This window comes from Sceloporus occidentalis, unplaced genomic scaffold (genome assembly GCF_023333645.1).
Source record: "Sceloporus occidentalis isolate IW3139 unplaced genomic scaffold, rSceOcc1.0.p SCAF_9, whole genome shotgun sequence".
Classification (NCBI taxonomy): Eukaryota; Metazoa; Chordata; class Lepidosauria; order Squamata; family Phrynosomatidae; genus Sceloporus; species Sceloporus occidentalis.
This window is the reverse complement of record NW_028316989.1, coordinates 231,002-258,135: the sequence shown is the minus strand read 5'-3', so window position 1 is coordinate 258,135 and position 27,134 is coordinate 231,002. Positions and strand designations below refer to the sequence as shown.

The following is a 27,134-nucleotide window of genomic DNA, read 5'->3' as shown; positions in this document are numbered from 1 at the left end:
ATGTGTGCCTTTAATTCTTCCCTTCTCCTACCAGGCAATAATCTCCTGTGGACCCAGGCAAAGGCTTTCGGGGCTGGAGGGGGCGGGGAGGGCACCCAACCACATGAATCGGAAATGAAGCCTTAGCACAGATGGCATTTGCAAGGGTGGCTTTACTAACAGATCTGCCCACCTGGCCTAGTGGCCTGCTGTGGTGGGCCTTCAGGTCATGGGTTTTGCCTTTGCCTTCCTCGGAGGCTGAGAGAGTGTGCCTTGACCAAGGCCGAGCGGAGATTTGTACATCTCATGCACAGGATGTAAAGCCGGGAGTCTTATTTCCAGCCCTGAGACTGGCTGAGCTGCCCATTGCTTTTGTCTCAACTGTCTTGACTGGAGATGGGATCCTGGATTGCTTGCAAGGATTCTCCAGAAGCCATTTCTTGGCTCTGAGAGGCGGCCAAGGAGATCTCTTGACACCTGTCCAGGGGCTTGCTAACCCTGCTCTGGCTGGCATTTGCCAAAGGGACATGCGGCCTGGCTCTCTTACTGGAGTGACCGACTGCTCCTTTGGCTCAGACCCTACTCTCTGGATTGTCTGGTGGTCTTCTGTGGACTCTGTAAGCAATGAATGATCCTCAACCCGATTAGTACAGCCAGACGCTCATAAGCATTTCACTCCAAAGAGGTACATTCAGGTTGTTTCAAGAGTAATTCAGGGCAATGAAAAATCGCATAGCAAGGCACTGAAATGGCTTTCCCTGGACAAGTGTCTGTTCAAGGATGAGCAACCCTGTCTTTCTTTCCTTCCTTCCTTCCTTCCTTCCTTCCCTCCAGCAATGATCACATTTTTCAAGCAGAGGTTCATTCAGTCGATTAACACTTGGGTTTGCATTTAAAAAAACACACCCTACTTAAAATTATATTTGCTTTCATGCACATTAACTTCCGTATGCATTTGTATACATATTTATATGCAATTTCCCCTCCTACATGCATTTTGCAAACATGCCCCTCTGATATATGCTTTTATATGCTATTTCCCCTAATTTATGCATTTCCCCGTAATATACAAATCTTTTTAAAAAACATGAAAAAATGCACAACAAATTTTGGAGAAGTGCTAAAACCAGCAGCTAATTGCGTTCACGTATTAGCCTTATTTATTTATCTAATATATTTCTAAATTGCTTCCCCTGGAAGAATGTCTGAGTCTGTTGGTGCCGAAACTATAAAGGCAACAAAGGGCAACAGTTCTTAAGCAAAATGAACGAATGGGGGGAAACACCCTTCATTGCAATGAGACAGAAGAACTTCCTAAAAGCGAAAGCAGCATGAATCAGGGGCAGCCAAGGTTTTACCCCAGACTTTAAAGGAATGGTCCGAGGTGTTTTGCCCAAACCCCTTTGAAGAGAGTCAGTCACTTGGAGTTCATTTATTCTACTTTACTGCTTGCATTTCTGTCCTGCCTTCCTTCCAAAATGGGGCCCAAGGCACCTCTCAGCATGCATTAAAATAAAACAGTCGTATCCTTAACACTTTTGGGGTCCCATGCAGAGTGTGGAACATGGATTGGCCATGATCCTGCATCAGGGTTGCATAGCGTTAGTTAATCTCCTGGCGTGGAATAAGGCATCAGTTGCATTACACAACCTTTGCACTGAATGTCAGTGTTATTCAACCAAACCAAGGCTCCGTGAAACTGAGTGCACACCCAAATGCGCGTGCCAAATGTGCCGTTCACACCCATGCGCACAGGGCTGGAGGTGGATTCCAGCCTTATCTCTCTCTGACCCTTAGGACAGCCAGCCAGCCATGTCACAGGGCTGGTGAGCTTTCAGATACGGTACTTTGTTCTATTGCTTCCTCTTTAATGGGTTTTCTGTAGTTTTTAAAAATGGATAAAGCCCAGGAGAAATGCAGGAGGGTTGCCAGCACAAGGCATTGGATGCCTGGCCAGCCCATAAAACCCCTGGTTTGAGGCACGGAGATTGAATGGTCAATACTTTCTCCCCAGGTGGACGAACCATCTGTCTTTCCACCGCCGGACCCTGGTCATCAGGCCAAACCAGTGACTCCCTGGACACCTTCCAGCTCTGCCCCCTTCTCTGTCTCTCTTTGCTGTTCCTGAGGCCCCCAGAACCTCCGGCTGAGCAATTGGTTCAATTACATCCCTCCATAAAAAGATGAGAACTCACTTAATGCCCCTTGTAGATTTTTTCCAGCTGCTTTTATAGGCTGCTGTTTTTAATCTCCGTTTCCCTTGCTGGCTCGCCTGGTGGGTCAAAGGAGTCAATGGGAGCTTCATGCGCTGGCTGGGGACTGTCCAAGTGAACCCACGTAAAAAGGTGGACTTGGCCCTTTGGAGGCGGAGGCGGCACCGGCTTTACATTTGCTTCCTGGCCTCCAAATTGGCTCTGGAATGTCTTCGGGCAAATCAGGTTTTAGTCCATGGTTTCCAGCCGCCCCCACAGATGAGGGGAGATGGGGCTGTGTCCTTCAGAGAAGTCCAAGTCGCCTACAAGTGTTGCATTTTGTGGTCTAGGAAGCACACAGTTCCTTGCAACGGAGTAGGCTGGGTGTGCATTGCCAGTATTAAAAGGGTTTGTATAAACCACAACACACCAGAGCCTTGGGTCTAGAAAGAATCTGGGCCTAGGCTTTCTTGGGCTTGGGTTGGAAGTCAGGGCTGGAGGGAAGAAGGCAGCCTCTCCCTTTCAAACTGGCAAGAGAAGTAAACACTGTTTTCAAAGGTCTAATGTTGACTCTGTAATAAGGGTTTTAGAATTACAGAAGCAAAACATTACCGAGTGACAGAGATGGAAGGGGCCACGAGGGCCATCTAGTTCAACCCCAGAATGGGACCCAAAGCAGCATATGTGTATGTGCACTTGGACACACAGGGACAATGTGTGTCTCAAATCATTGCAAATTTTGCACCCCTTCCATTTCCAGGCCAGGGCTGCCCTTCCCACCTGCTCCCCTCCAGCAAAATTGGGCTGCTGGTTGTTCCAGATGAAAATGCCCCCCTTGGTTCCAGGTCTGGGAGAGAGGAACCCGGCGGCTCTCTGGGGCAGAACCTCAAGGGCCCAGAAACGCTGCCGAGAGCCAGGAGTTTCCTTGCCAGGAATACTATGCGAAGGGTCTCGGCCGAGCCAAATTTGCCCAGCTGTTTCTTTCTCCAGAAGGAAAGTGCATTTCTGTGTCAAACAGATCAAAGAGGAACAATGGGAAGATTTAATTTTGAAACTGAACTGGAGGGGGCCATATTTTCATCTGTTTTTCTTTATACCTTTCCCAAGGCCTGCAGATCCCCTCTGCTCCCACTTTCTTGCTTCCCGTGGCCAGTTTCCAGCCCATTTTCTGGAGCCCTGGCCAGACAGGACCACCTGCTTGCCCTGGCACCGTCCACCGAGGCAGATTGGCCGCCGTCCCTTGTCCACCCGTCCATCCCCACCCCAAGGTCCTGACTTCTGCTGGAGCCCCAAACCTGGCAGAAACCTGAGACTCTGTGATGCTTTATTCCTGGTGGCTAAAGTCTCATCCAGGGACGGGGAAAGCACTGTGCCTAATGGAAAGAGCGACATCTGGTTTGGACATTATAAAAAGATTACCAGCTGGCTCCTCATGTCTTGGAAAAAGAATAACATTTGCCTTAGAGGGGCCACAAGCCAGGATGCCAAGGAAGGCCAGGACGCATTGCCATCTGAGCGGGCGACGATTGCTGCCCGCTTCCTCCAGCAACCGGGGCTCTGGCTCTGGAGATGCCCCTGGGATTGGCACAGCAGAGCTGGGCACAAGCCTTTGCCTACCTGCCTGGTGAATAAATTAGGCAGAGATGTTATATAGAATGTGTTCCCTTTACTGCATGTCATAATTTATGCCAGAGGAGTCCACATCCCATCTGGAATACTGTTTATCCATTCCATGCGTCTTTTAGTTTACGATGGCCCTGCTTTTAGGGAAATACATCATAATTCATAATTCAATCCAGCTGCCAGGAGGAAGCTTGGCAAACCACCTTCACAAGGGGCTCTGGCTGGCTGGGGAATTTCGCTCCTATGTGAAACACCAGGAAGGATCCACAGGTGCCTTTTACGAAGACTATTCTGCTTCCTGTGCAAAAATGTTTTCACCCCAGTTTTCAGCCCAAACAGGTTTGCCACAAAAAAAAGTCCTAAAGTGCAAAAACTCACTTAATCCCCCTCAGCTGAAACAAAACTCTTGGAAGCATATCTCCTTGAATGCCAGCGCAAACTTGGCATGCAAGACTTATACCCTTGGCTCCAGTCAGGGAGGCAAAGAGGCACAAAGCGCTGCAGCAAATGCCCTGCAAAGGCAGTTTTGCAGCTGCAGCGCCTTCTAAGTGCAAGTTTTCTTGCCTGCTGCCAACTGTTTGCCAACAGAAAATGACCCAGAACAGCAGGAAGGCATGCCAAAGGGAGGTCAGTGCCCAGACCCAGATAAATGCCAGGGAGTCCTCCGGATGGCTGGGGTCTAGGAGGGCATTGTGCCAGGAGCGGGAGGTGGGTGGGCAAAAGAAAGCAACCTCTGGGCAAAGGAGTGGGACCCTGCAAGTGTTTGGGGGATAAGGGAGGGTGGGGGTTATTTCGTTGATTTATTGTATTTTCCTGCCTTTCGCCCGGCGACGCTTGGTTCAGCCCTGGCCCTGTCTGTTCCTCTGTTTAATCTCAGCAGAAATGTTTGGAACCAAATCCTCTCTTTTTTAAAAAAATACAATTTGCACCTTTTCTTTTTGATCCGTTCTGTTGGCTTTAGGCAAGAAGCCTTGGATAATTCATCTCTGGCGGCAGAAAAGTGACATTTAATTAACAAGTGAGCACAATAAAATATGGAAGTCGTGGGAGAGGCATCCCTTTTCAAATCAAGGATGGGAAAACGCACGGTGCTTGTGGGCAGCCGCACAACTGGATGAAATCAAACCAAACTCACTTTGGTTCATAGAATAGAACAGAGAACATAGAATCATAGAGTTGGAAGAGACCGCAAGAGCCCTGATCCAGTCCAACCTCCTTCTGCCATGCAGGAAATCCAAATCAAAGCATCCCCATTGACAGATGGCCATCCAGCCTCTGCTTAAAGACCTCCAAGGAGGGAGACTCCACTACACTCCGAGGAAGGAGTGTGTTCCACTGTCAAACAGCCCTTACTCTCAGGAAGTTCCTCCTAATGTTGAGCTGGAATCTTTTTTCCTGCAGCTTGCAGCCATTGCTCCATTGGGTCCTAGTCTCTGGAGCAGCAGAAAAAAAGCTTGCTCCCTCCTCAATATGACATCCCTTCAAATATTTAAACAGGGCTCTCATATCACCTCTTAGCCTTCTCTTCTCCAGGCTAAATATCCCCATCTCCCTCAGTTGTTCTTCATAGAGCTTAATAGTTTCCAGACCTTTCACCATTTTAGTCGCCTTCCTTTGGACACATGGCTCCAGTTTCTCAATGTCCTTTTTGAATTGTGGTGCCCAGAACTGGACACAATATTCCAGGTTGGGCCTGACCAGAGCAGAATAGAGTGGCACTATTACTTCTCTTGATCTGGACACTATACTTCTATTGATGCAGCCTAAAATTGCATTGGCCTTGTTAGCTGCCACATCACACTGTTGACTCATGTTCAACTTGTGGTCTACTTGGACTCCTAGATCCCTTTCAGATGTAGTTTCATTCAGCCAGGTGTCCCCCATAATCCTATATCTGTGCATTTCATTTTTCTGCCCTAAGTGCAATACCTTACATTTCTCTGTGTTGAATTGCATTTTGTTAGCTTTGGCCCACTTTCTAGTCTATTGAGGTCATTCTGAATTTTGATCCCGTCCTCTGGAGTATTAGCTATTCCTCCTAATTTGGTGTCATCTGCAAATTTGATAAGTATGCCCCCAATCCTGTCATCCAGGTCATTGATAAAGATGTTGAATAGCACTGGGCCCAGGACAGAGCCCCACTGGACACCCCACTGGTCACTTCCCTCCGGGATGAAAAGGTGCCATTGTTGAGCACCGTTTGCGTTCGGCCGGTCAACCAGTTACAAATCCATGTAACAGTTGCCTTGTCTAGCCCACATTTTACAAGCTTGTTTGCAAGAATGTCATGGGGAACTTTGTCAAAGGCCTTACTGAAATCAAGATATACTACATCCACAGCATCCCCCCCTTTTACACAGAGCCTGAAGATGATGTTACACACAATATTTTTAATAATTTTGTGCACAAAACAAAAAGCAGAAGGTGCCACTGTCTCAGCCACCCATGAAAAGAGTGACAGATTTTGGAGTGTTTCAGATTCTGGAGTTCTGGATAAAGGAGAACCAGTTTGCATTGTGAATGTTAAGAATTTTACTAGCCACCTTGCAACTGAAGGGACTTGGAGATGTTTTAGTGAAGCCATCACAACAAATCTATTGCCCGGCGGCTGTGAGACAGGAGTCAGGCAGTGTCCAGGGTGGCAGCTCCACACCAAGGAGCCGAAAGGGGTGCGAAGATGTCACTGAGGGCAAGTGAGGGTAATTGGGAGTGATGGCCGAGTGCATGGATAAGCACAGCTTCTCACAGGAGGTGCAGAAAAACCACCTCAAGGCAGAGATGGGCTTTGGCACTGCCAGAAAAATCTCTTGTGATGCGGTGAGCCTTGGCTCCTGCTTCTCCCTGCATGACAGGCTTTGCGCCTCCGCAGACACCTCGCCCTGGCAGCTGCTCCAAATGGCTCCCTGGCTGTTTGGGGTCAGGCTCATGGAAAGCGGTGAACCACAGCGTTGGTGGCGGGCAGCGTGCCCAAAGAGTTGTGAACAGACACGACCCTTCTTCAGTCCAGGCCTTTGGCTGCCTTCCTCTCCATTATTCAGCCCTTTCCAAAGTCTGGAGGCCTGTGGGTCCACTCCATCCGGAGGAGACCCACTGAACCTGTTGCTGAAGGGTGAGCCAACATGGAGGTGGATCCCACCGAGTCAATGGCTCTGCTCTAGAGGATTATGACTAGTAACTGTTCTTTCTCTCTTGCTTTCGGCTTTTCCCCCACAAACTGCTTAAAACATCAGAAATACATTTAAACTCCTATCCCCTGCCACCCTTTCTCTCTTGTCTTCTGCAACCAGGTCAAGACTGGCAGACTTCCATACGAATTGCCAGGCCTCCTTCCGCTCGCCCACCAGCTGCCCTCGGGACAATTACCAGGCCTGCCTCGGCTCCTACGCGGGACTCATTGGTGAGCGCATTGGCCGCGGGGCTGCTTCCATGGGGAAAAGGGGGGGTGTCAGCCCTGGGGGGGGGGGACAGGAGGGCTAGTTGTGTTGGGAGACAGCCTTTAGCAGAAGTAGCCAGTCTCCTCCCGGCCTCCTCCGGTTCCCACTCAAGTTCCTGCCCAAGGAGCAGCTGGCATAGCCATGCCAGCCTCATGCTCTGAAGGCCACCTCCCAGCCCCACATTGTGGCACAAAGCGTCAGGGTCTTTCAGAAGGGAGCTTTTCTAGGTGCGTGAGGAGGAAGGTGCAAGGGCCCCTCTCATTCTTCCACAGGAGCCCCCCCTTCAGTTGTGCTAAAGGGCCACTTTCCTCCTTCTCGGACAGGGCTTGACGTGACGCCCAACTACATCGACTCAAGCGCCACCAGCCTCACGGTGTCCCCATCGTGTTCCTGCCGGGGCAGCGGCAACATGGAGGATGAGTGTGAGAAGTTTCTGAAGGACTTCACCGAAAACCCCTGTCTCAGTAAGGCACCGCTGGACTGTTCCTGGAGCCAAATCTGGCCAGGATGATGGGATGGGATGCCTGTGGCTGGATGGAGCATGTGGCTTCTCTCAGACCAGGCACTGGGGTGTGGACTGGGGTTGGAGAAGGGTGAGCCAAGCAGTGGGTAAATGCAAGACAGGAGGTTGTCCTTTTGTATATGCTATTCCCCAGCACATCCCAAGAGAAGCAGAGACGGAGGGCTGCTGGGTTGTCATTTCTCCTCCTTCTCCTTCTCCTTCACCTCCTCTCCTTTTCTTTGTGTGGAGGGGAGAGGAAGGCAAAGTATGCAAAAGGTGTGGCACTTCAGTTTCTCACTTTACGAAGCCTCTGAGGCCAGTGTTAGTAAAATGCTGCTTGAGGTGCCCCTTCCAATGTCTTCTAGTGTCCTTCATTAAACAAGAGGGAATGGCAGCGAAGCCCCGACTTACAAGGAACTCTCTTAAAGTTCTTGGTCAAGGCAGAGAGAGTGACAGGGCTCCACTGCAGTGTCTGTGGACACCTTTTGCTCAGCCTGTTTGGGGTTCTGGGTTCAGGTGGTACTTAGGTGGGTTGGCCAGAGAGACCAGGGAGATCCCTCCAGCCTTCTACGGCTGTATCCACACTGGAGAAACATATACTCCAACTCCTAGAATTCCATAGCCTTGAGCCAGGGCAGTTAATGCAATGCCAAACTGGGTTATTTCTCCAGTGCGGATGCAGCCCAAAAAGAAGGAGCTGGTGATGGTGAGGTTGGTGGACGGGCTGCAGCTGAACCTGGTGAATTAGGCCCCATCCCAAGCATTCCTACTTCAAGGGTATGCTTCCTCATTCAGCAAAGCTGCCTTTTTGCTCCCTCCTTTCTCTTTACCCAGGAAATGCAATCCAGGCCTTTGGCAATGGCACTGACATCAATTTCTCCCCCAAATCTCCCCCATTGCCCCCCATCACCTTGCCTCCCAAGTTGGAGAAGAGCCCGTCTCTGCCAGACAACATCAGTGACAGCAACACCATCTACGACACAAGCGTGATCACCACTTGCACCTCCATCCAGGTAAGGCCATTGCAGAGGCATCTCAAGGATGCGCAAGAATGCAAAAAAGCTGGAGGCTTTCTTACAGAGAGAAACATAGGATTTGCAGCTCCCAGCAACTCCACTTTCTATTGCATGAATGAAGCTGGACTCCAGACACTCAGTGGGGCATTTGTATCTGCTCCTGCTGCAGCCATTCAGTGGGAAACACTGTTCAGCTGCTGGAGGTGGAAAGGCTTGGGGTTGGGTGCAAAGGAGTCAGGGAGAGCCACATCTGCCCTGTCCAAAAAAGAAAAGACAAACGCTGGAGGCAAGGGGACAGATGCCTGCTTGATTTAGGATCTCAGCCTAAACCTCCTTTTTGATATGGCTATGAGATTCGTAGATCAGGGGAATTCAGTAAGCTTAGAATACACTGATTTCATCAAGGCTTCATCAAGGTTGCCTGTGATATTTGTGCTGATATTCTGGTGAAATGTGGCTGTATGATGCAGTTGTTAGATGGTTTGGTTGTTGTTTGATGGGGTCCATAACCCAAAGGTGTTCAGCAATGGTTTCTCACCACTTTGGAGACAAATGAGAAGTAGGGTGCCTCAGGACTCTGTTGCTTGGTATTTTTATAAAGGGCCTCAGCAAACGGTAGAGGGATGCTCATAAAATGTGCAAGTGGCACCATCATGCTAAGGCATTATCTACTGGAAGGTGTAATGCTACCTCAGATGAAAGGAACAGGATTCAAGATGATTTCTCCAGCTATTGGTGGGCCTCAGTTCCCAGCAGCCCCAGCCAGACCAGCTAAGGGTGAGGGATGCTGGGAGCTCCAGTCCTCCAATCTCCAGAGGAAGGCCCCACTTTCAGCCTCCCGGGTCTGGCCGGGCACAAAGGTGCCAGGAGGCCATGTCCTGCTGCACCCCTTGGCCACGCTCCGGGAAGCCTCCGGAGGCCCCTTCCTGCTCCCGGGGGTCTTGTTGGCCCCCTTTTGGATGCTCTTGCCTGCTGCGGGAGCACTGTGTTCTCAGCCCAGAGAGCAGCTGCGGAGGCAGCAATGTCACCCTTGGGCAGCCTCTAATTAGACCCGGCATGCCTGAGAAATTACATCTTATGTCTCTCGTTACTGCTGCGTGAGACAATCAGCAGCTCAATTTCATGCTAGAGTTGCAGCGCATCCGAGGCCCTGGCGCTGCTTTTGTGGGCACCTTTGTCGCCTTCCTGGGCAGAATTGTTCCCCTCCTAAATGGCGAGTGCCGAGTGGCAGGAGGGGGGGCGGCAGGCTTTCCCCTCCATTAGCGCCTCCTTTGCCCCATTAGCTGCCTGATTCATTGCCTGACGTCCCTTACCCAGAGCCCGATCCTGGCAGCCCTGGCTTTGCCTCTCACTCAAGCAAAGGCGCCTTGGCGTACGGTGATGGGGGCCGGGAGTTGTGCCAACTGTCCCCTCCCCACATGCCGGAAGCAGTCCCGCTTCCCCTTTAAGGATTGGGGCCCATGGCAGCTCCGTCGGATGTGGAGGAGGGCATTGGACGGAACAGCCCCATTTCTTCTGGTCTCGTGAAAAAGGGAGCAAGGGACCCAGAAGAATCCAGGCAGACCACCTTTTCCTATTCCTTGGCTCTGCTCTTGTAAAGGGAGAAAATCCACACTGAGTTGCAGATCATGGCCCAGCCTGCATTCCCAAATAAATAATTGGGAAAGTGGAGTGGGGGGACACTTTCCTGGGTCCAAGAAAGGATCCCCTAAAAGCCAAGAACCTGCTCACCCCAATGTCCATAGTGGCTGAGGGGACAGAGAATGGTAACCCATGTGCTGAACCCATTCTGGGGATAGAAAATAGCTCCTTGGGCAGTTCCTTTACAGTTGAAACTAAGACCTAGAGTGGACCCACTGCCCCAGAGACACCAGGCCTTTAGGACCAACTGGCAAGGTGTGTCTGTGCAATGGATGCCCCTCTTCTCCTGTTGGGGCTGCATTTCAGATGCAAGGCACCAACCAGTTAAAGCAACGCAGAGCTTTTTGATGCGGGGGAGGCTGTGTGGAGGGCACCCAGAAGGGCAATGGTTTTGCTCCTTGTTCCCTGGCAAACCAGCCCTGACACTTGTGTGGCATGAAGCCCACTCAGGAAGAGGAGAACGGCCGGATGCTTAATGGTGGGCAGCGTCTCCCCACCCGCCTCCCGCCAGCGCAGGTGCCACGTAATTGCTGCCTGCGAGCAGAATGAGAATTTGCCCGGTCACCTTGGGCAGAGGCATCTCAAAAGCAGGGGGCAGCCACTGTCCAGCTGGCATGGACCGAGGGGGAGAGGAGGGGCCCCAGGGCCCCAGAGCGCTTCTCCCAAGGTCTGCAACCTGAGAGAGAGAGAGAGAGAGAGAAATTATTGGACTTTTAAAGTACGGTTGCAGACAAAAAAGGGGGAAAGAGATTAGAGGGATGGAAGGAGGGAGGGAGAATACATTTCTTGAGCTTTGTCCTAAATGGAAAAACATCTTTTAAAGAGGTTTTCCAAGAATATATTAAAAACCAAACCAAACCATGACCCACTTTCCAAAAGCTGTGCGTTGTTTTAACTGGTTGGTGTCTTGCATCTGAAATGCAGCGCAGGACTGCAGGCTGATGCTTGTCTTGTGAGGATGAGGTCTTCCTGGATCATTTGCATGGGGCCCGCATCTTATTCATAAGCCACCATTAGCAAATGTGCAGGAGAGATGTGAGGGAGTGAGAGAAAAGAAAGGTGGGGATCCCTGGCAGTGAAGGCAGCCGCCGTAATGAGGAGGAAAGCAAGCCAGGGCTGCCAGGGAGAGGTGGGCAGACTGAGTGGCCCTCTTGGTTCCTGCCAGGCTGAGAGCAAAGGTCTTGGGACAGCTTCCTAGCAGACCGCCTGCCCCCAGACCACTGAAATCGGGGGGTCAGAATCTGGAGGTCACGATCCCCCCCGAATATGGTTCCTTCTCTGTCTCCACAGGAAAGCGGACCGAAGCCAAACCAGTCCAAAGAGCAGAGTGTCTGTTTCTCGGAAGTAAGTCTTGCGTTCAAGGGACCAGCCAGGGCCTTGCCTGGGCCAAGCTAGACCCACAGCATTTCTGGGGGCGTATTCCCAAGGGCTCCCCAAAGGTCACAGAGCACCTGGCTAAGAGGGGGCCCTCCCTCCCAGGATGGCAAAGGGGCACAGCACCCATCCTCATATATGTGTGTGTGTGTGTGGGAGGGGGGGAAATGAGGCATTTAGGGCAAAATAAATGATCATTTCTGGATCCTGTGGGCTGTAAGAGCCGTAAACATGGCCCCGGTCCCCCCCTTGCCCACCCCTCGGCTCTTCACCTGTGGACCAGCTGCCTCCTCCAACTTCACCTGGCCCTCCTCAGGGCCTGCAAGGTCCTTCCACACAGAGACACCAAAAGGACTGGGAAACTGGGCCCTCCTGCAGACATTGTTTTGCTTGTCAGTTCCCCTACAAAAAAAAACCGTACCTATTTGGCCAGCATAGACCCTCAGCATCCAGCCCAAGGATGCGGAAGCAGAGTCACAGGTGTGATGCCACTGCACAGAAAAGAGCGTGTACAAATGCACTGGATTGTGCATTTGGATGCACATGTGGTTCAGTTGTGCAACATGGCTTCCATATGCAATGAATGCGTAACTCCACATGCGGAGATTTATGCCATACAGCACTAATATGCGATTGGCCATTTGAGGGGGAGGGGGCGACGGAGGGTCAGTGAGGACTGAGTTTGCCCTGGACCTAGAGCTGGCCATGAGTGTTGTGGCTAAGAGCACAAGGAGCCCTGGTGGCGCAGTGGTTAAATGCCGGTCCTGCAGCCACAAGGTTGTGAGTTTGATCCCAGAGGGCTCCACGGTTGACTCACCCTTCCATCCTTTCATAGGTCAATGAAATTAGTACCCAGCGTGTTGGGGGCAATGGTCTTACAGATTGTAAACTGCTTAGAGAGTGCTGAGTTCACTGATAAGCGGAACTGAAAGTTAAATGCTATTGCTAAATGCCATTGTTAAGATTAGGCCAGGGCTTGCCTGCCTGCTTGCCTGCCTTCCTTCCTCAGTCACTCCCTTGGCTCTCATCACGGTTGCTCCTGGGCATCCTGGATAACAATGGTGCCTCTGCCAGTTTCCAAAACCACCCACGAACCGTTCCCAATGGATTCTCTCTTTAGCTTTGGAAGGAAAGAAGCGGCCCTTTCATTCCTGCAGATGCCCCCCAGGGGCTGCCAGGGCCAAGCTGACCTTTCCTTTTGCTCTCTTCCCGTCTCGCCCTGCAGAAGTCGCTGACCACCGCTCTCACGCCAGAACAGACCTTTGAGAGGGCAAACGGTTCCGGCGGGCGGCCTTCCTTCCGGGGGACCCTCTCCGCTCTCCCCTTCCTCCTCATGAAGGCAGCATTATAGAAACAGAGGCAGGCTGCTCCGGGGGAGGAAAGAGCTGTGCAAACTCTCTTGCGTCGGACACAGAGGGACGGAGAGATGGACAGATGGATGGATGGACAAAGCGTCCGCCTGGGCTCTCCTTCCACGTGTTTCTTTCTGGATTGTTTCCTTTTCCGGATTCCTCCTGGAGTCTTCTGCTTTCAAGAAGGCATGAGAATGGTCTTGGGAGCTTCTGCAAGAGCCTTTCCACTGTGCAAGAGAAAAGCCATGCGGAGCGGAGGGATCTTAAGCTTTGTTGTTGTGGTTTTAAAGTGTCCAAAAAAAGCAAAGAGGCCGAGTCTCCCGTGGTGTTAAAAGGTGTGTGCCCAAAAGGATCCCAAGCGATGTGTTTCAGGAGTAAAACAGCCTGAGAGTCAGCAGAGGCCGGCCCTATTGAGAGGAGAGACTTTGCTGGGCATGGCTGAGGATGACCCTCAGGTGATGGCCATGGCACTTCGCCGGGCAAGGGGCCATTCTGTGCCCCCCGAGGAAGATCCCTTCTGCTGTTTGGGACTCTCACATCCTCTCTGCCCTAAACTGTCCTGTGGCTGCCGTTATCCTCAGAGGACCTGTGGAATTAATGTTCTCCTCTTGGAGAAAGAAATGCTGGTGCGGTTGTTGTTGTTGTTGTTTGGGTGGGGAGGGCACTGCCATTTGCAAACCTGGGCAAGGGGAGGAGAGCGCCAGCCTCCCTGGGGAGCAACTTTGGTGATGTTGCCCATCCCCATAGCACCCACAGACACGGCTTGTGGGGCACAAGGGATCTTGGGTGCCATGTTTTTTAAAAAACAAGCTGCCTGCTCCCTCCAAGCTCAGGCCACTCTTTCCTAGGATTTTCATGTCGGAGGACAAAGGAAGCGCACCTGTTGCAGAGTTTCCCCATTTCCGTGGGTCTGGGGGCAACAAGCATTTCTCCTCTTCCATTTTGGGGTCTGGGGTGGGGATGTCAGCCAGCGTACGATACTCTCCTTGGATTATATACATCTCTCACATATGTATATCAAGAGAAACCCATGTTATCTCTATATACATATGTCTATACATATCCATATGCATATATTCAGAGGCTGTGTGTCTCCTTCCTTTCTTTCTTTCTTTCTTTCTTTCTTTCTTTCTTTCTTTCTTTCTTTCTTTCTTTCAGATTGCACACAAAAACAGTAAGAAACAAACATTGACAAGTATATTATATTGTAAAGTTAATTTTTAAAAAAACCATGCCTACAACGGGGAGCCAAACAGCCCCATGCCAGGGATAAGGCCAGGCCTTCCAGCAGCCCAGTCAGAGGGGCATTGGCCAAAGGAGAACATCTGGAGCACTTAATTCATAACTAAAATAAACATACCAAGAAGCAAAAGGAGTGCTGTTTTGGTCACTGGCCTTCCACACTTTCCAGCTTGCAATTGTGATGCTGCTGCTTGGTTTCCAGACCCTTCACAATTTGGTTGCCCTCCTCTGGACACACTTGTCCATATTCCTCTTGAATTGTGATGACCAGAACTGGACACAATATTATTCCAGGTGAGGCCTATGACTTCCCTCTATCTGGATACTACTATTGCTGCATCACACTTTTGGCTCATGTTCAGCTCAAAGCATGAGCCTTTAGAAATAAAGTTTAGGCTCCGAAAGAACAGAAGTAGGCCATGTTCCCAAAGCAATAAGAATGTAGCAAACAGAAGAGTTCTAAGAGTGAGCAGTTTTTGGTGTCCTGCTCACTACAATGCTAGAAATTTGGAGGCTGAAGAAAATTCCTTTTGGGGGCAGAGTGATTCCTATTTGGGGCCAATGTCCCCACCCTCCTGTAGCAACACTCCTGGCCTGACCCATCCTCACAGATCTTCTTACGTTTGGGCACCAGAGCTGGGCAAATCAGGGGTCAGTTCCCAACCCACTGGGGCCACCTGGGGATGGCATAGTCCTCCTCCAAAACCCTGAAACTGGAAGTGGACAGAAATCCCCTTTCTGGTTCCAGGGATGCTGCAACTATTTTCAAGGGGCCATTTTAACCATGGGAAAGACCTGGACGCACACACAAACACACATAACTCACTACTGGGAAGGCAGCTCCAGCATCTGGGATGAGAAGTTGGGCTTTCAGATGATAACAATGGCATTCCCAAACTGGCATTAGAGGCTAGACTATATGACCCTTTGGGTCTCTTCCATCTCCTGGACTCTGTGGCCGTCTCCTGTGAATGGATGCTTGCATGCAATGGGAAGAGATGTGCCCCATCGCCTCTCTTGCCAGCAGCAAAGGCAGTGGATGGCTCCATCCAAGGTTGCATGGAAGGTGGATGGAGGAGCAGAATGGATTCGCTCCCTCAGAGGCAAAGGGGAGACCCAAGAAATGGGGCCAGGCTGGGTGGAAGAACCAAATTTCTGCCTAGAAATAACCAGGCCCATTATCCACACGCGCCCAACAGCCACCTCTCCAAATGGGGAAGGAAATGGATGCAATCTCGGGAGGGCAATGAAATAGAAAGGTTCTGATGCACAGAGCAAAGAAACAAACAGCAGCTTCATAAAATTGCCAATTGCTGCCTCTTTTATGGTAATTGCCTCCTTCCACCTGTTCCTTTTGCAGGTGGAAGTTGGGAGGGAGGGGATGTGTCTCCCTGAGATGTTTCCAAAGCAAAGGAAATTAGGTTTGCACCAAAGAGGGTGAGGAGAGAAGTGAGGGGTGGATGCGGCTGAGGATCGGGAATCGGCGCAGCAGCAGAGCATCACTCAATGGAGGGAATGATGGAGCACCCAGGGCTGGAAGGGGACCCTAAGGGCCATCTACTCCAAGCCTCTGCCAAGGCAGAAACCCACAGCAACTTTGCCACAGTGGGCCACCCAGTCTCCCTCTTTGGATCCTCATGTAATAAATTCTCAGCCGCATGGGTCTCCTATGGATTGTTCTGGGGGATGCAATGCAGCTCCAATGCAGAATAGAGCTGAATATGGACTTTGGAAGCCGAACAGCACACAACAGAATCCAGCACACAGGCCTGATTCCAGCCTAGCAAGAGGCACAATTTTTACATATTCTGCATAATGCTGATGAGATCTGGCTTGGTCCCCATTTGTTTAACCAATGTCTGATGCTTCCAGTGCCCTAGAAACTCAAAGTGTAAAGTGACCCATTGCTCTCTTTGCGCCGCATAAACCCACAATCCATGCCAGGTCCTGAAGACGCTTTCCTGGGTGCTGAACCGAGTTAGGAATGGGATTCAGCCCCTTGGAGAGGGCCTTCCAATCTACCCAAAACCTGGCATGGGCCCTTGGCTCCACTGACACAGCAGCCACAAGGTGCCACTTGACCCACGGTCTTCCTTCCATGGAAGAATGTTTCTGTTCATTTCAGGAGATGGAAGCTCCTCTCTGAGAGTCACTAAACCAAACCACTTTATGCCCCCAATGGTACTTAGTTCTGAGTAGTAGAGTTGCAATGTCAGCTGATTTGTTTTAAAATGAAACTCTCTTTGAAAACTCCCTGTCAAAGAAAGAAGCCTTCTGCACATGTTCAGAGACCCCGAGAGTCAGGCAGGAGAGGGAAGGGTCCCACCTTAGGGTCTCTTTGTCTTTCAGCCGCAGCCCATCTGGCATCCCCTTCTCCAGGAACAGCCTCCCCTGAGCTCAGCACATCCCTCCTGCCTTTCCCCAGGAAGATGTGGATACAAGAATGAGGAAATAATTCATTGGTAAATGCAAAATGTTTGCTGGGCATCCACTCTTCAGACTGGAGGAGACACAGTTTCTCTGTGGGGAGTGGAAATGTTTGGGGCTTTTGGAGGGAGGTCCAAAAGTGCAGTATTAGCAGGTTTGTACTGAAGATCCTCCCCCCCCCCCAGTGCTAAGTAAATGCCCCAGGGACAGGGTGGGCAAAGGCCATTCCTCCCCCTCAGTAGGGCAGTGCCAGGCTTTAGTGCTGAACCTTTGGGTGATGGGGGGGGGGGGGGTAACACAGGGCCTGGAATCCTTAAGCAGGTTGCTTGTGGTGTGGTGCAGTCCTTGCTTTTGTTTGGCCTGACTCTCCCCTGCTTCAGTTTCATTGGATGAATCTAGGGATGGGAAAATGTTTCCCTCCAAGTGGCTCCCAGACCCCTTTTGCTTTGGATCAGTCTGGAGGCCCTTGGCTGGGATCCTGTTAGGGTCACACATGCAAAAGTACCTTGTGGTTTCCTCTGTCTTTCTCTTGCTTTGGATGGGCCACAAGGGGCTATTCCCTCCAAAGGGGCACTTCAGCTGCTACGCCCTGTCAGTGATGCTCCGCATGTGCAGTGCAGCATCAGCATCCTGGCCCTGGGATGGTCCTCTCTGGCCTTGCCATTTGCCAGGAGCTGCAGCAGGAAAGCCTAGCCCTGAGTGCATGCGTGGGTCCCTTCCCTGCCCCGGTCTCCCCTCCTTGGAGGCTCCCCAGATCCAGTGCCAAGGAAGGGAGGCTCCCATCGGCTGCGCAGCCAGCCTTTCCCTTGCTTCTCTGCTTGCAAGTTCCTCAAGGATCCTTCAGGATAATGAAAAACACTTGATGCTCAGAGAGGCCTCTCTTCCTCAGTGCCATTGCTCTTTAGCATTCATTAGCACACCTCCCTGGTATTTATTCCCATCCTTTGCTGGCTCTGAGGGACTGGAACAAGCCAGACCCACTGCCACCTCCACCGCTGCCCCCCAGGAGGTGAAGTGGGCAAGCGCTCTGGCCTGGTTGGGAATCCGCATGGAGAACCCATCATCCACATCAGAGTCTTCTGTTTGAAGTCTTCTGCCTCAGCACCTTCCGCTTACAGAGCTTTCCTGATCTGTGCCCAGAGCTTTTCTTTGCACAAGGGGCAGTTCACTGCACTGTGGAGATTCTCCGTATGCTTGCACCCTCCAACATTTCACAGATGAATGTATGCTAACATGAGAGTGTGCACAAGATGGCAAAAGTTATGACTGAGGAAGAAGAGACAAGTGAGGAGAGAGTGCAGCAGTTTGCTTTTGTGCAAGTCTTTTGGGAAGGGCAAGACTCTGCCCTCTCCTCTCCCTTTTCTTCTGCTGAGTTGACTGAATGCAAACTACTTTTGCACTTGGCCTCAGTTTGCAGCAAATGAATCAGTCAAGTTTAGGAGGAATCTCCTTCCTTGGCCTCTACTAGTTCCTGTCCTCCTTGGCTGGAATGGGCTTCTTTGGCCGCATCCTGGCTCCCGTTGGCCGCCCAACACTTGCAGGATGCAAATCAGCCTCGCTTCCCCTTGGCCTGGTGCATGGGCACAGCACCTGCCCTTCTCCTCTGCTTTGCCCCTCTTTGCACTTAAGGGACATGGGAGATGAATGGGGAGAGCAGAACTTCCCCCTTCTGGATAGATGCAATCCAATCACTGCAACGCCTCTGAGCCTTGGCAGAGGGTGAACTGTGGGTGGATGGAACAAAAGCCGCACTAATTGCCTGGCTTGTATTCCTTGCACTCGGCGTGCGAAGGGAATTGTTTGGCAGCTGCCGTGACGAGAGAAGGTCCCCTTGAGCCGGTGTTCAGACATCTTCTTCTGGACTCAATAAACAAAGCTGATTGTGTGGGATTAAGAGGAGGAAGGGGAGTGAAGGAGGAGCAGGGCCCTTGGCACGGCTCCTGTTCACCTGCGGCTTTTTACTAGAGCTGTTTCCACACAAACCCCGGCCTCCTCCCCCTGAGCGCCTCCTGCAACTGCTCCACAAGCATCTGGCCACAAGAAGCAACCACAGCCAGGCCCTTGGGTTAACCAGTCAGCAGCACACAAGGGATGCCAACAGAGCTGCCATGGCCACACAGTGGACAGTCCCACGCCAGGCGGTCACTGTGCCAGCGCTACAAAGGGCAAGGCAGAGCCAGTCATGGTGGCACCTGGCCAGCTGGCCACCTCCACCTCCTTCTCTGCCATCTTAGCTGTGGGTTGCTGTCTAGGTCCCACCCAAGTGCCAAATGGTGGGACATCCTTGGTGGTTTCCATCCCTCTCACAGGTGAAAAGGGGGGAAATCTCCCAGCCCAGGTGAAAGCAACCTGTGTGACTTTGCGGGCTGTTCTCTCTCTCTCTCTCATTCCCAATTGTTGGGGAAACTGCTGTGGGAAGCAGGTGGGAAGCCCATCATATGCTGAGGAATCATGTTAAAAACAGCAATTGACTGAAAGTTGGAAGAGGCAATAATTGGATGGTTCTCAAATTTGGTCTGACTTTTAGAAAACTTTCTTAATCTGCACAATTAATATTGTTTTTTGATTATGCAAAAAAAGAAAAAAAGGACCAGCTTTTGCCAATAGAAGGAGGAGGCGGAGGAGGAGGAGGAGGAGGAGGAGGAGGAGGCGGAGGAGGAGGAGGAGGAGGAGGAGGAGGAGGGAATCCCATCCAGTAAGAAGCCAAAATGCCAGGGAATTTCACAGAACATTAAAAGCCAGCAAAGCTCCATACACTTCAACCAGCTTTTCCATTCAATCACAATGATTTAATCTAGTGAAGCAACTCTGCCCGGCTCCATTTCCCTTGCGCTCCAAAGTGAAACATTTCATCTTAATTGTCATTTTCCAGTGAATCTTGCAGAGAAATCCCATCATTTGGCAGGAAAATGGCTGGAGTGAAAATTCCAGCCCATTCTTGACCAAGCTTTTATAGCCCAGAGCCCTGCAGCTCAGGGCTGACCAAATGCCCAGAGACCAGCGCTGTTTGCCCATGGGCATCTTCAGTGTCTGATGCCTCCAACAAGTGGCGGAGGGTGAGATTTAGGAGAAATGCAAAGTCATGTACCCAGCTGGGACCTGAAGCCAGAGGTTGCTGCCCTTGGAGGAAGAGCCCATTCGGCTGTAGTGGTGGTTGGTGGGTCCTGAGGGTCTGCTCCTGGTTGCAGTCTGAGTTTAAAATGCTATTATACCACCAGCAGAATGAATACCATTTAAAACAAATACATTGAAAAACTAAAAACTACATGTCAATAGAACAGTTGGAAGAGGAAGGTTTTCACTTGTGGCCAGGAAGCATTTGCTCTAATTTGGCACTAGAACCCAGATCAGCACCTCTTGGCTGGCTCCCAGGAGAATCTGGTTGGGGGGCACTGGGCAAAGCTTTTAGGGAACTGGGTTGTTTTGGGGGGGGCTGGCGGATGTTGGGCAGGCTGGGGACATATTCCTTTGCCAGGTGCTGCAGGGTTCTGCCAGTGGCCCCTGTACCACTTGCGCCTCACTCACCCTCAGGCCTTTGGGGAGACCTCATGCCCTGACAGACTGGCAGCTCCAGGACCCACAGCAGATGGGGAGCAGGGGTTCGGGGCCCTGCCCAGCCCCTTAAAAGAGCATTGGGCCCAGAAGGCTTTGCAGATGGAGCCATGAAGACCTGCCTCCAGGTGGGGGCTGGGGGCCAGTGATGCTCTGTGAGACCAGTGATGGTGATGGAGATGATGACGCTGATGCCAACCATCATATGGACTGGGGGTTTCCCCTTGCCATTTCCCTTCCCTGGACCACCTTGTCTGCAAGGGCCCCCCGCCTCCTGGTCCCTGTCCTTGGGCATTACCAAGGGAAGCCCAGTAGTGGCCAAAGGGACTGGACTGACTCTCTCCTGCCCAAGGCTGCAAAGAAGGAGCTCAGGAAAGGCAAAGAAGAGCCAAGCTCACCAGGGAATAGGTGGTCCCTGGAGAGGACGCTTCGTCTGAGGTCCTAACTGTGGGCCTTGCAGTCATTCTAGCCATCTCATCCGTGGCTCATTGATGCAGCTCTTGCACATCTCCAATGGGCTAAGCTCCCTTTCATGTGTCACCTTCACACTCACACTCGCACACAAGCCCTGCCTCTCTGACACCCAGATGAACTTCATCTAATTCAAGGGGACAGGAACAACCAGGGAGAGCTGTCTTGCCACATTTTCTTCAGCTTAACCTTTCGCACACGCCTTCCCTCTATTCAGGGATTTATTTCCCCTCGGACGTGGCTCCCACTGAGTCAGAGGCCTCCTCTTCTGGGTTGGAAAGCCTCTTTGGGGCTGGAGAAGTGGCTTTTGGACTGGCCGCCAGTGGCACCAGTGGCACCAGTGGGGCAGACCAAATGGGGGTGGGAGCTGTGGGAGGAGACAAAAGGATCGAAACAGGGCAGGCAGAAAAGGAAGGCATCCCCAGATAGAAAGTACTTGCAAGGAGTTAAGAGCCCAGCAAGAGCTGGAGGGACCTGGCCTGCCTTTGTCACTTACCTAAAGGGGAAACTTCTCCTCCTTGCAATTACAGCACCTTCATTTAACAATAGACACAAAACTAGCAGCAAGGACAGCGGGTAGGGAACCATCACGCAGCTGGAATTGCAGCCAAATGTTGGCTCTTCTTCCAGTCGCCAAGAGGGTTAATGGGAAGAAACTGGCCTGGACAAGATTGGAGGCCCCTGGGCAGGGACAGTTTCACAGCTCTTCCAAAAAGTCATTCCAGAAAACATTCATCCATTTTGCAGATGAGGAATAACTCATTGCTATAGAAAGGCCAGGAAAGGGGCATTTTTATGGGACCAGGGAAAGCCAAGACCTTCCTCTCTCCCTTTGCTCCTCTTCCAGCAGCCGGCGGAGAAATCGGTTGTGGAAGCATGAATGGGTCAACTGTTCTTAGATGGGGGACCCATTGCTGGGGACGATGCATTTCACTTGCAAGTGAAACATCTGTTTTGCTGGGGCCAAACAATGTCTTACCAGAGCCAAATGTTATTCCTCTCACATAGGAGTGCTCACGCAGGCCCTTAAAATGTCAACCCTAATTCCCCCACTTCCTTGCATGCTCAAGTGGCTTTTTCCGCCGCCTCTGCCACCATTGCCACCTCCACCACCATCATCCCCTTGGCATGGCAGCTGGCATGCTCCGTGGCGCCCTCCCTCCCTCTTTGCCACGTTGTTGGTTGCAACCCAGTCCTTGGGAAAAGATTGGATTGGAAAGCAGTGTGTGAGCTGCAGCCGTGGCCAAGCTTTCATTGTGTGCTTTTGTGTGTTTGTCATTGCCTTGCCTCCCGAATTAATTTGAACAGGAATAGGGCTGGATCAAAGCTGACATTAATAACGGTCTGAGCGGGAGCCGTGCCGCGGAGTGGGAGTTAATGATGCTTCCCTGCGCTTGGAAAGGGCTGTGGCAGAAAGTGATCCGAGGGAAGGTGGCTCCTCCACTGAACAAGAATAGCTTGGCTCTGGGTTGGGGGCTGGGGCCGAGGGGTCTGCGGAAGGCAGCGACGGGCAGAAGAGGGCTAAGGGACCATGCCCACCAATGAGACCATTGCACAATAATAATCCCCGGGCGCAGGCATCACTGGGCATTGCTTCCGTTGTTCTGTGTGGTTTCTTTAAGAGGCAAACTCAGCTTCGGTGCCAGCAGGCCTAGTAGGAAGGAGAGGTTTTCAGTTTGGGGGCAGAAGGCTGTGGGGAGACAGTTGGGGGTCTTCTGGGGCCAGGACGATTCTGGGCCTGTTTGGTCTTCCATCTCTCCTCTCTGAGATGATGTTGCTCTCCGCTCCAGGAGGTTTTAATAAAGATGCGCTAGTTAAATCCACATGTGTGCCTTGCTGCACCCCAGAGTCAAAGTACACAACAACTGGAACTGGTTTAAAGGATCTCTAGTTGACTTGGGGAATTCTCAGCAGCCTTGTCAAGTTACAATCCCAGGAGGATCATCATGTGTCTGCGGTGAACATCTTGCCTTGGACTCAGAGCTAAGTGCAATAAAACCAACTTAAAGCATCTGTAATTGGTGGAAAACAAAACTCAATGTGGCATTTTGAGGCCTGGGTTCAAGTTCTTCCATTGAAAGAAAGCTTTCAAATTAAAAAAGCAAAAAAGATGCGCAGCTTTACACAAAGTGACATCATGGGAGCATTTTTCAAATAAACTGTAATGGCATTTTATTGCATTCTAAGAGCTTTTCTTTCCTTTAGTATTTCTACAATGAATCTGACCTTCTCTCAGAAGGAGGAAGGCTAAAAACATCGCCTTCCCTCCCCACTTTCCTGATACCTTGCAGGCACCTATTCAGGGCTGTTTGGGGAGGACTGTTTTCCGCCCTCCGCTCAAAAGGAGCGCCACTGCCTTTGGCCACAGGGGCAGCCAGCGGAGTCCAGTTGTTACTGGGCAGAGGCTGGGAAGGGCACGTGTCTAGGAAACCCCTTCCAAATTTAGGTCCAGGCCTCAAAGGAGCCATTCTTGGGTGCTGAAACTGTTTCTGGGAAATGAGGCTTGGGTGCTGTGGGGGATGAGAGACGGTCGGAGAGGGCAGAGACAGCAGGCCTGGGACAACAATGTTCGGCCCACGCCTTCTATGTGCCGCACAGCTCTCTCCAGCCACTTTGCCCTGGTGACCCTGCCGCTGGCGCTATTGTGCCCACCTTTAGCATTGCTGCCGGTAATTAGCCCAATGCCTTTGGGTTTCCCTCTCCTCTGATCAGCCCCATGAGTCCCAGAGGTGCCTCCCTGCTTCTGAAGCTGGCCGTGGGCATGCCGCCAGTGAGGCCCCGGGGCCCCACAGCCACCGTCCCTGGGGCCCAGCATGTGGTCCTATGCCTGCTCCAGCCCCCCTTGCCCACCGCAGTGCCCCCCACCCACCCGCCCGCCCGCCCGCCAGCCTCGCCAACTGCTGTGGCTTTATGGCCTCCCCTAGACGAAGCTTTCCATTGCTGCCCTCCTTGACTCTTTTTAATTACTTTGCAAACCAACTCATTCAATTTACAGCTTATTTGACACTTTGAGCCATAAATATTAAAAGCTCAGCACACGCCGGTCTGGCGGTGTTGCACCAAGAGGCCTGGCTGCTTTTTCCTGTTAACTACCTTCGTTTTTTAGTCATTAATTCTCTGAAGCTGCTGCAATTACTATCATTAGATGGCGTTTGGAGGGGAGGGCAAGGGAACGCCAAGGAGGGGAGGTAATTGGGGGCTAATTTGCTGCTAAAAGCTGGCACTGCTGCCTCCCTCCCTTCCCAAAACAGAACAAATGCTCCTCCTAACTGTGGGGGGGGGGAGTGGCTGGAATAAAAAGGGCCCCTATTCTCACCTGCCAAAATTCAAAGACCAATCAAAATGTTGTGCTTTCCTCCTTTCCTTTAAGAAATGCCAGGCAGCCACACAGTGATGCTGCGATGGGACGGTTCCCCTCTTACAGAGCTTCAGGCTTGGCTTGGGGTTTCTGGGTGGCTTTTGTGGCTTTGCTGCAAACCGCCTTCAGCCTTGCTTGAGCAGAGGGCCGATTCAGAAGGAATCAAATCAGTAAATCCAGCCTGGGCTACAATGAAGACAGAGACAACCAGACAGAAATGTCTTTCTGTGTTTCCTTTGCATGGCTTGTGCTTCTCACTGAAATCAAAACCCATCGCTTGAGTTTTAAGAAATGAGCGGCTTTCTTCCAGCCTGAGAGGAGTGTCTGGGCATTGCCAGGTGGCAAGAGAGGGGCAAAGGCCAAAGTCTTTGCGCTTGACAGGCCCTTGGCAAATGCAGATGGCAGCCAAAGGAGGGGTCACTGTGATCAGGATCAGGATCAGGATCCCAGAAGGCGGGAGGGGAGTGGACTTGAACTCCGACCATCAAACGCTGCTGTTTGCCTTGGCAGGAAATCCTGCGCAAGTGGCAAAAGGACTGGGAGGAAAGGGAGGAAAGGGAGGCGCGAGTCCTTTTAGGGTCAGCCCTTTCTGGGGAAAATACTAACACTGGATCGGTTGGACGCTTTGCCTCCCTTAGCAAAGTTTAACAGGAGTATCCTGCCTTGATCTTCCTTACTTCCCTGACTGCCAATGACTTACGTAGAACAAACATGTAGGTAACATCAAGTTACAAACTAAATACAATTACGCATTGCTTTCAGAATGCACATACACTTGAAGTGTTGGCACATGGGCGCATGGGCCTAGTTGCTTAGATACACAAAGTATTTATGACCATGCACTGCAGTAAATAGGTGAGCAAATGGAGGAACTTGAGCCAAAGGATGGGAATAGACACACGGAGGGCCCTGTACTATCTAAAAACCCCAGTTGCTCCAACAGCAATGAAGGGGAGTGTGACAGATCATGCTTGATTTCCCAAAAGGAGCGTATGGGGAGGAGAGGGTCAGCTCCCCACCAACGCAGAGCCGCCTGCTGAGATCGCAACTATTCTCTCTGCCTCTCTCTCACAAACACACAAACACACACACACAGAAAGAGTTTTCCAGCTTGCCCTGTGAAGGCAAGGCAAGGGAGGGAGTCATTCACTGCGTTGAGTGGCAGCAGTCATCCGAACCAGAAGGAACACGAAGGAACACAGCCAAGGACCAAGCTTTCCTCCTCCAAACAGGTGCCATCAGGAGCAGCTTTCGTTCTCTCCGGGGGTCCTCTTCATGGGCCCTGCCTCTTTCCTGGGGGTCCACTGGCCCCACATAGCCTTGCCCTGGGAAAAGGAGGCCACCCGAGGCCCATGCCCCTGCCTCCATCCCCACATTCAGACTTGGGCATCCTCACTTTGAGCCAGGGGTGCATCGGCACAGCTGGGCACGGAAGCGGCCTCCCTCTTTTCCTCCTGCCTTCCGCCTCACCAAGCATTATTGTCTTTTCTCATAAGCCATGCCTTCTCATGGTGTCTCCAAACTACTCCTGTCGCTTTCATTCCTCCTGGCTCAACCCATCCAGTATTTTTAGGGCCTGCAAGAGCTGCCTCTCGAACCCAGTCAAAGAGGCTGCTAGCAGCCCAAAGGCACTCAGGTCCAGAGGTCCAGCTCCAACCAGACACCTCCCTTAAAGTGGAGGGATGCTCCTCATGCGCAGTCCAGGTGTTTTCTTTTAACTGAGGTTTGAATCGCCTTCTAATTCTGAAATTTGGCACCATTTCTAATTATCTTTCTGATTTCTTTTCGCAGATGTCTTCTGGTTATGAGCAATATGGGAGCTGGCTGGGCATGCAACTTCTGTCTGGAGAAGGCTGGAAACTTCTCCAGAGCATATTTGGGTTGCATGTAGTAATTACAACAACACACATTTTTTATTGTAACATAATAGACATATTCACTGCACCCAAAATGACAGCATGTATTAATTATACACAAGCATGCCTAGAAAAAGGATTTGTTTACTCTGATGCTCAAAACAGCAGATTTCTTTTTCCAGCTTGTTAAACTTAATCAAAAGCAATCAAAGTATGCACACATATATTATAACACATTAATTTCAAGCAAAAGAGAAACAGGAGAGCTCCAATGTTGGGGGAAAGGCAAGGCTGGGAAGTATTTCTGAGGCAGGCCTGCAAGTGTCAGGCTCTCAAGGGCGGCACCTGAGTGCCCCAAAAGTGAGGGGCTGAGGGGGTCCCAAGGCCCCAGAGACAGTGGCAAACGGGGGCCTGTTTCAAATGAGCCGCAAGGGACCAGGCCATGGAGGGAGCCATGAGAGACGGAGAAACCCAGCCCACAATCTCCCCAGGAGGGTCACGGACGCCTGCCGCTGGCGATGAGGCACAGATGTCATTGATCTTGTTCAGAGCTGGGCGATCCAGTCTTCCCAGTGGGGCAACTGGTGGCCTCCCCGTTGGTGGGGCTGAGAACCTCTTCAAGGTGTTACTCTGAACTGTAAAGGAGGCATCCATGGTGCTGATGCCTGAATCTCAAGACTGCTAGGGTAGTTCATTTATAGTTGGGACTAAAACCCGGAGCAGATTCACTGCCCAACATGAAAGCCAGCAGCAGTTTGAAGAAGGAAGGGGCCCTGCCCTGCCCAAGGGATTCCTCTTGCTTCCATCACTCCTTCCGGTAAATCCTCCCAGCCGCCTGCAAGTCCACACCACTAGACCGCAAGGATCCCTCTATAGCTGCCATGGCTGCCTTCTGTGGAACCCTGGGGTTTGTAGTTGTGTCAGGAGTAACCAGAGAACTGCAGGCACCCTTCGCTCCATGCAGATCCCATGGCTCCCCAGGATGCCACCAGGGCAGGCGGAGTGGCATCGTGGCACTATTGGGATGCATGGCAGCAAAGCCATTGGCTGAGACCCTGCACCTGGGGCTGTGCAATGGGGAGGTATGCATCGATTGCATTATGCACTCCATGTGC

General features: G+C 51.4%; 1 protein-coding gene across 1 annotated transcript in view; it reads left to right on the top strand.

Moving 5' to 3' along the window:
* LOC149306617 (GDNF family receptor alpha-2-like) overlaps positions 1–14,485 on the top strand; it is a 46,783-nt gene extending 32,298 nt beyond the window's left edge. The window contains exons 6-10 of the mRNA XM_089538168.1: positions 7,082–7,191; positions 7,552–7,692; positions 8,565–8,743; positions 11,678–11,731; positions 12,987–14,485. Of these exons, the coding sequence (XP_089394294.1) occupies positions 7,082–7,191; positions 7,552–7,692; positions 8,565–8,743; positions 11,678–11,731; positions 12,987–13,112 (610 nt within the window). The 3' untranslated portion in view covers positions 13,113–14,485. The remainder of the gene's footprint in view (positions 1–7,081; positions 7,192–7,551; positions 7,693–8,564; positions 8,744–11,677; positions 11,732–12,986) is intronic.
* Positions 14,486–27,134: the final 12,649 nt, after the last annotated feature.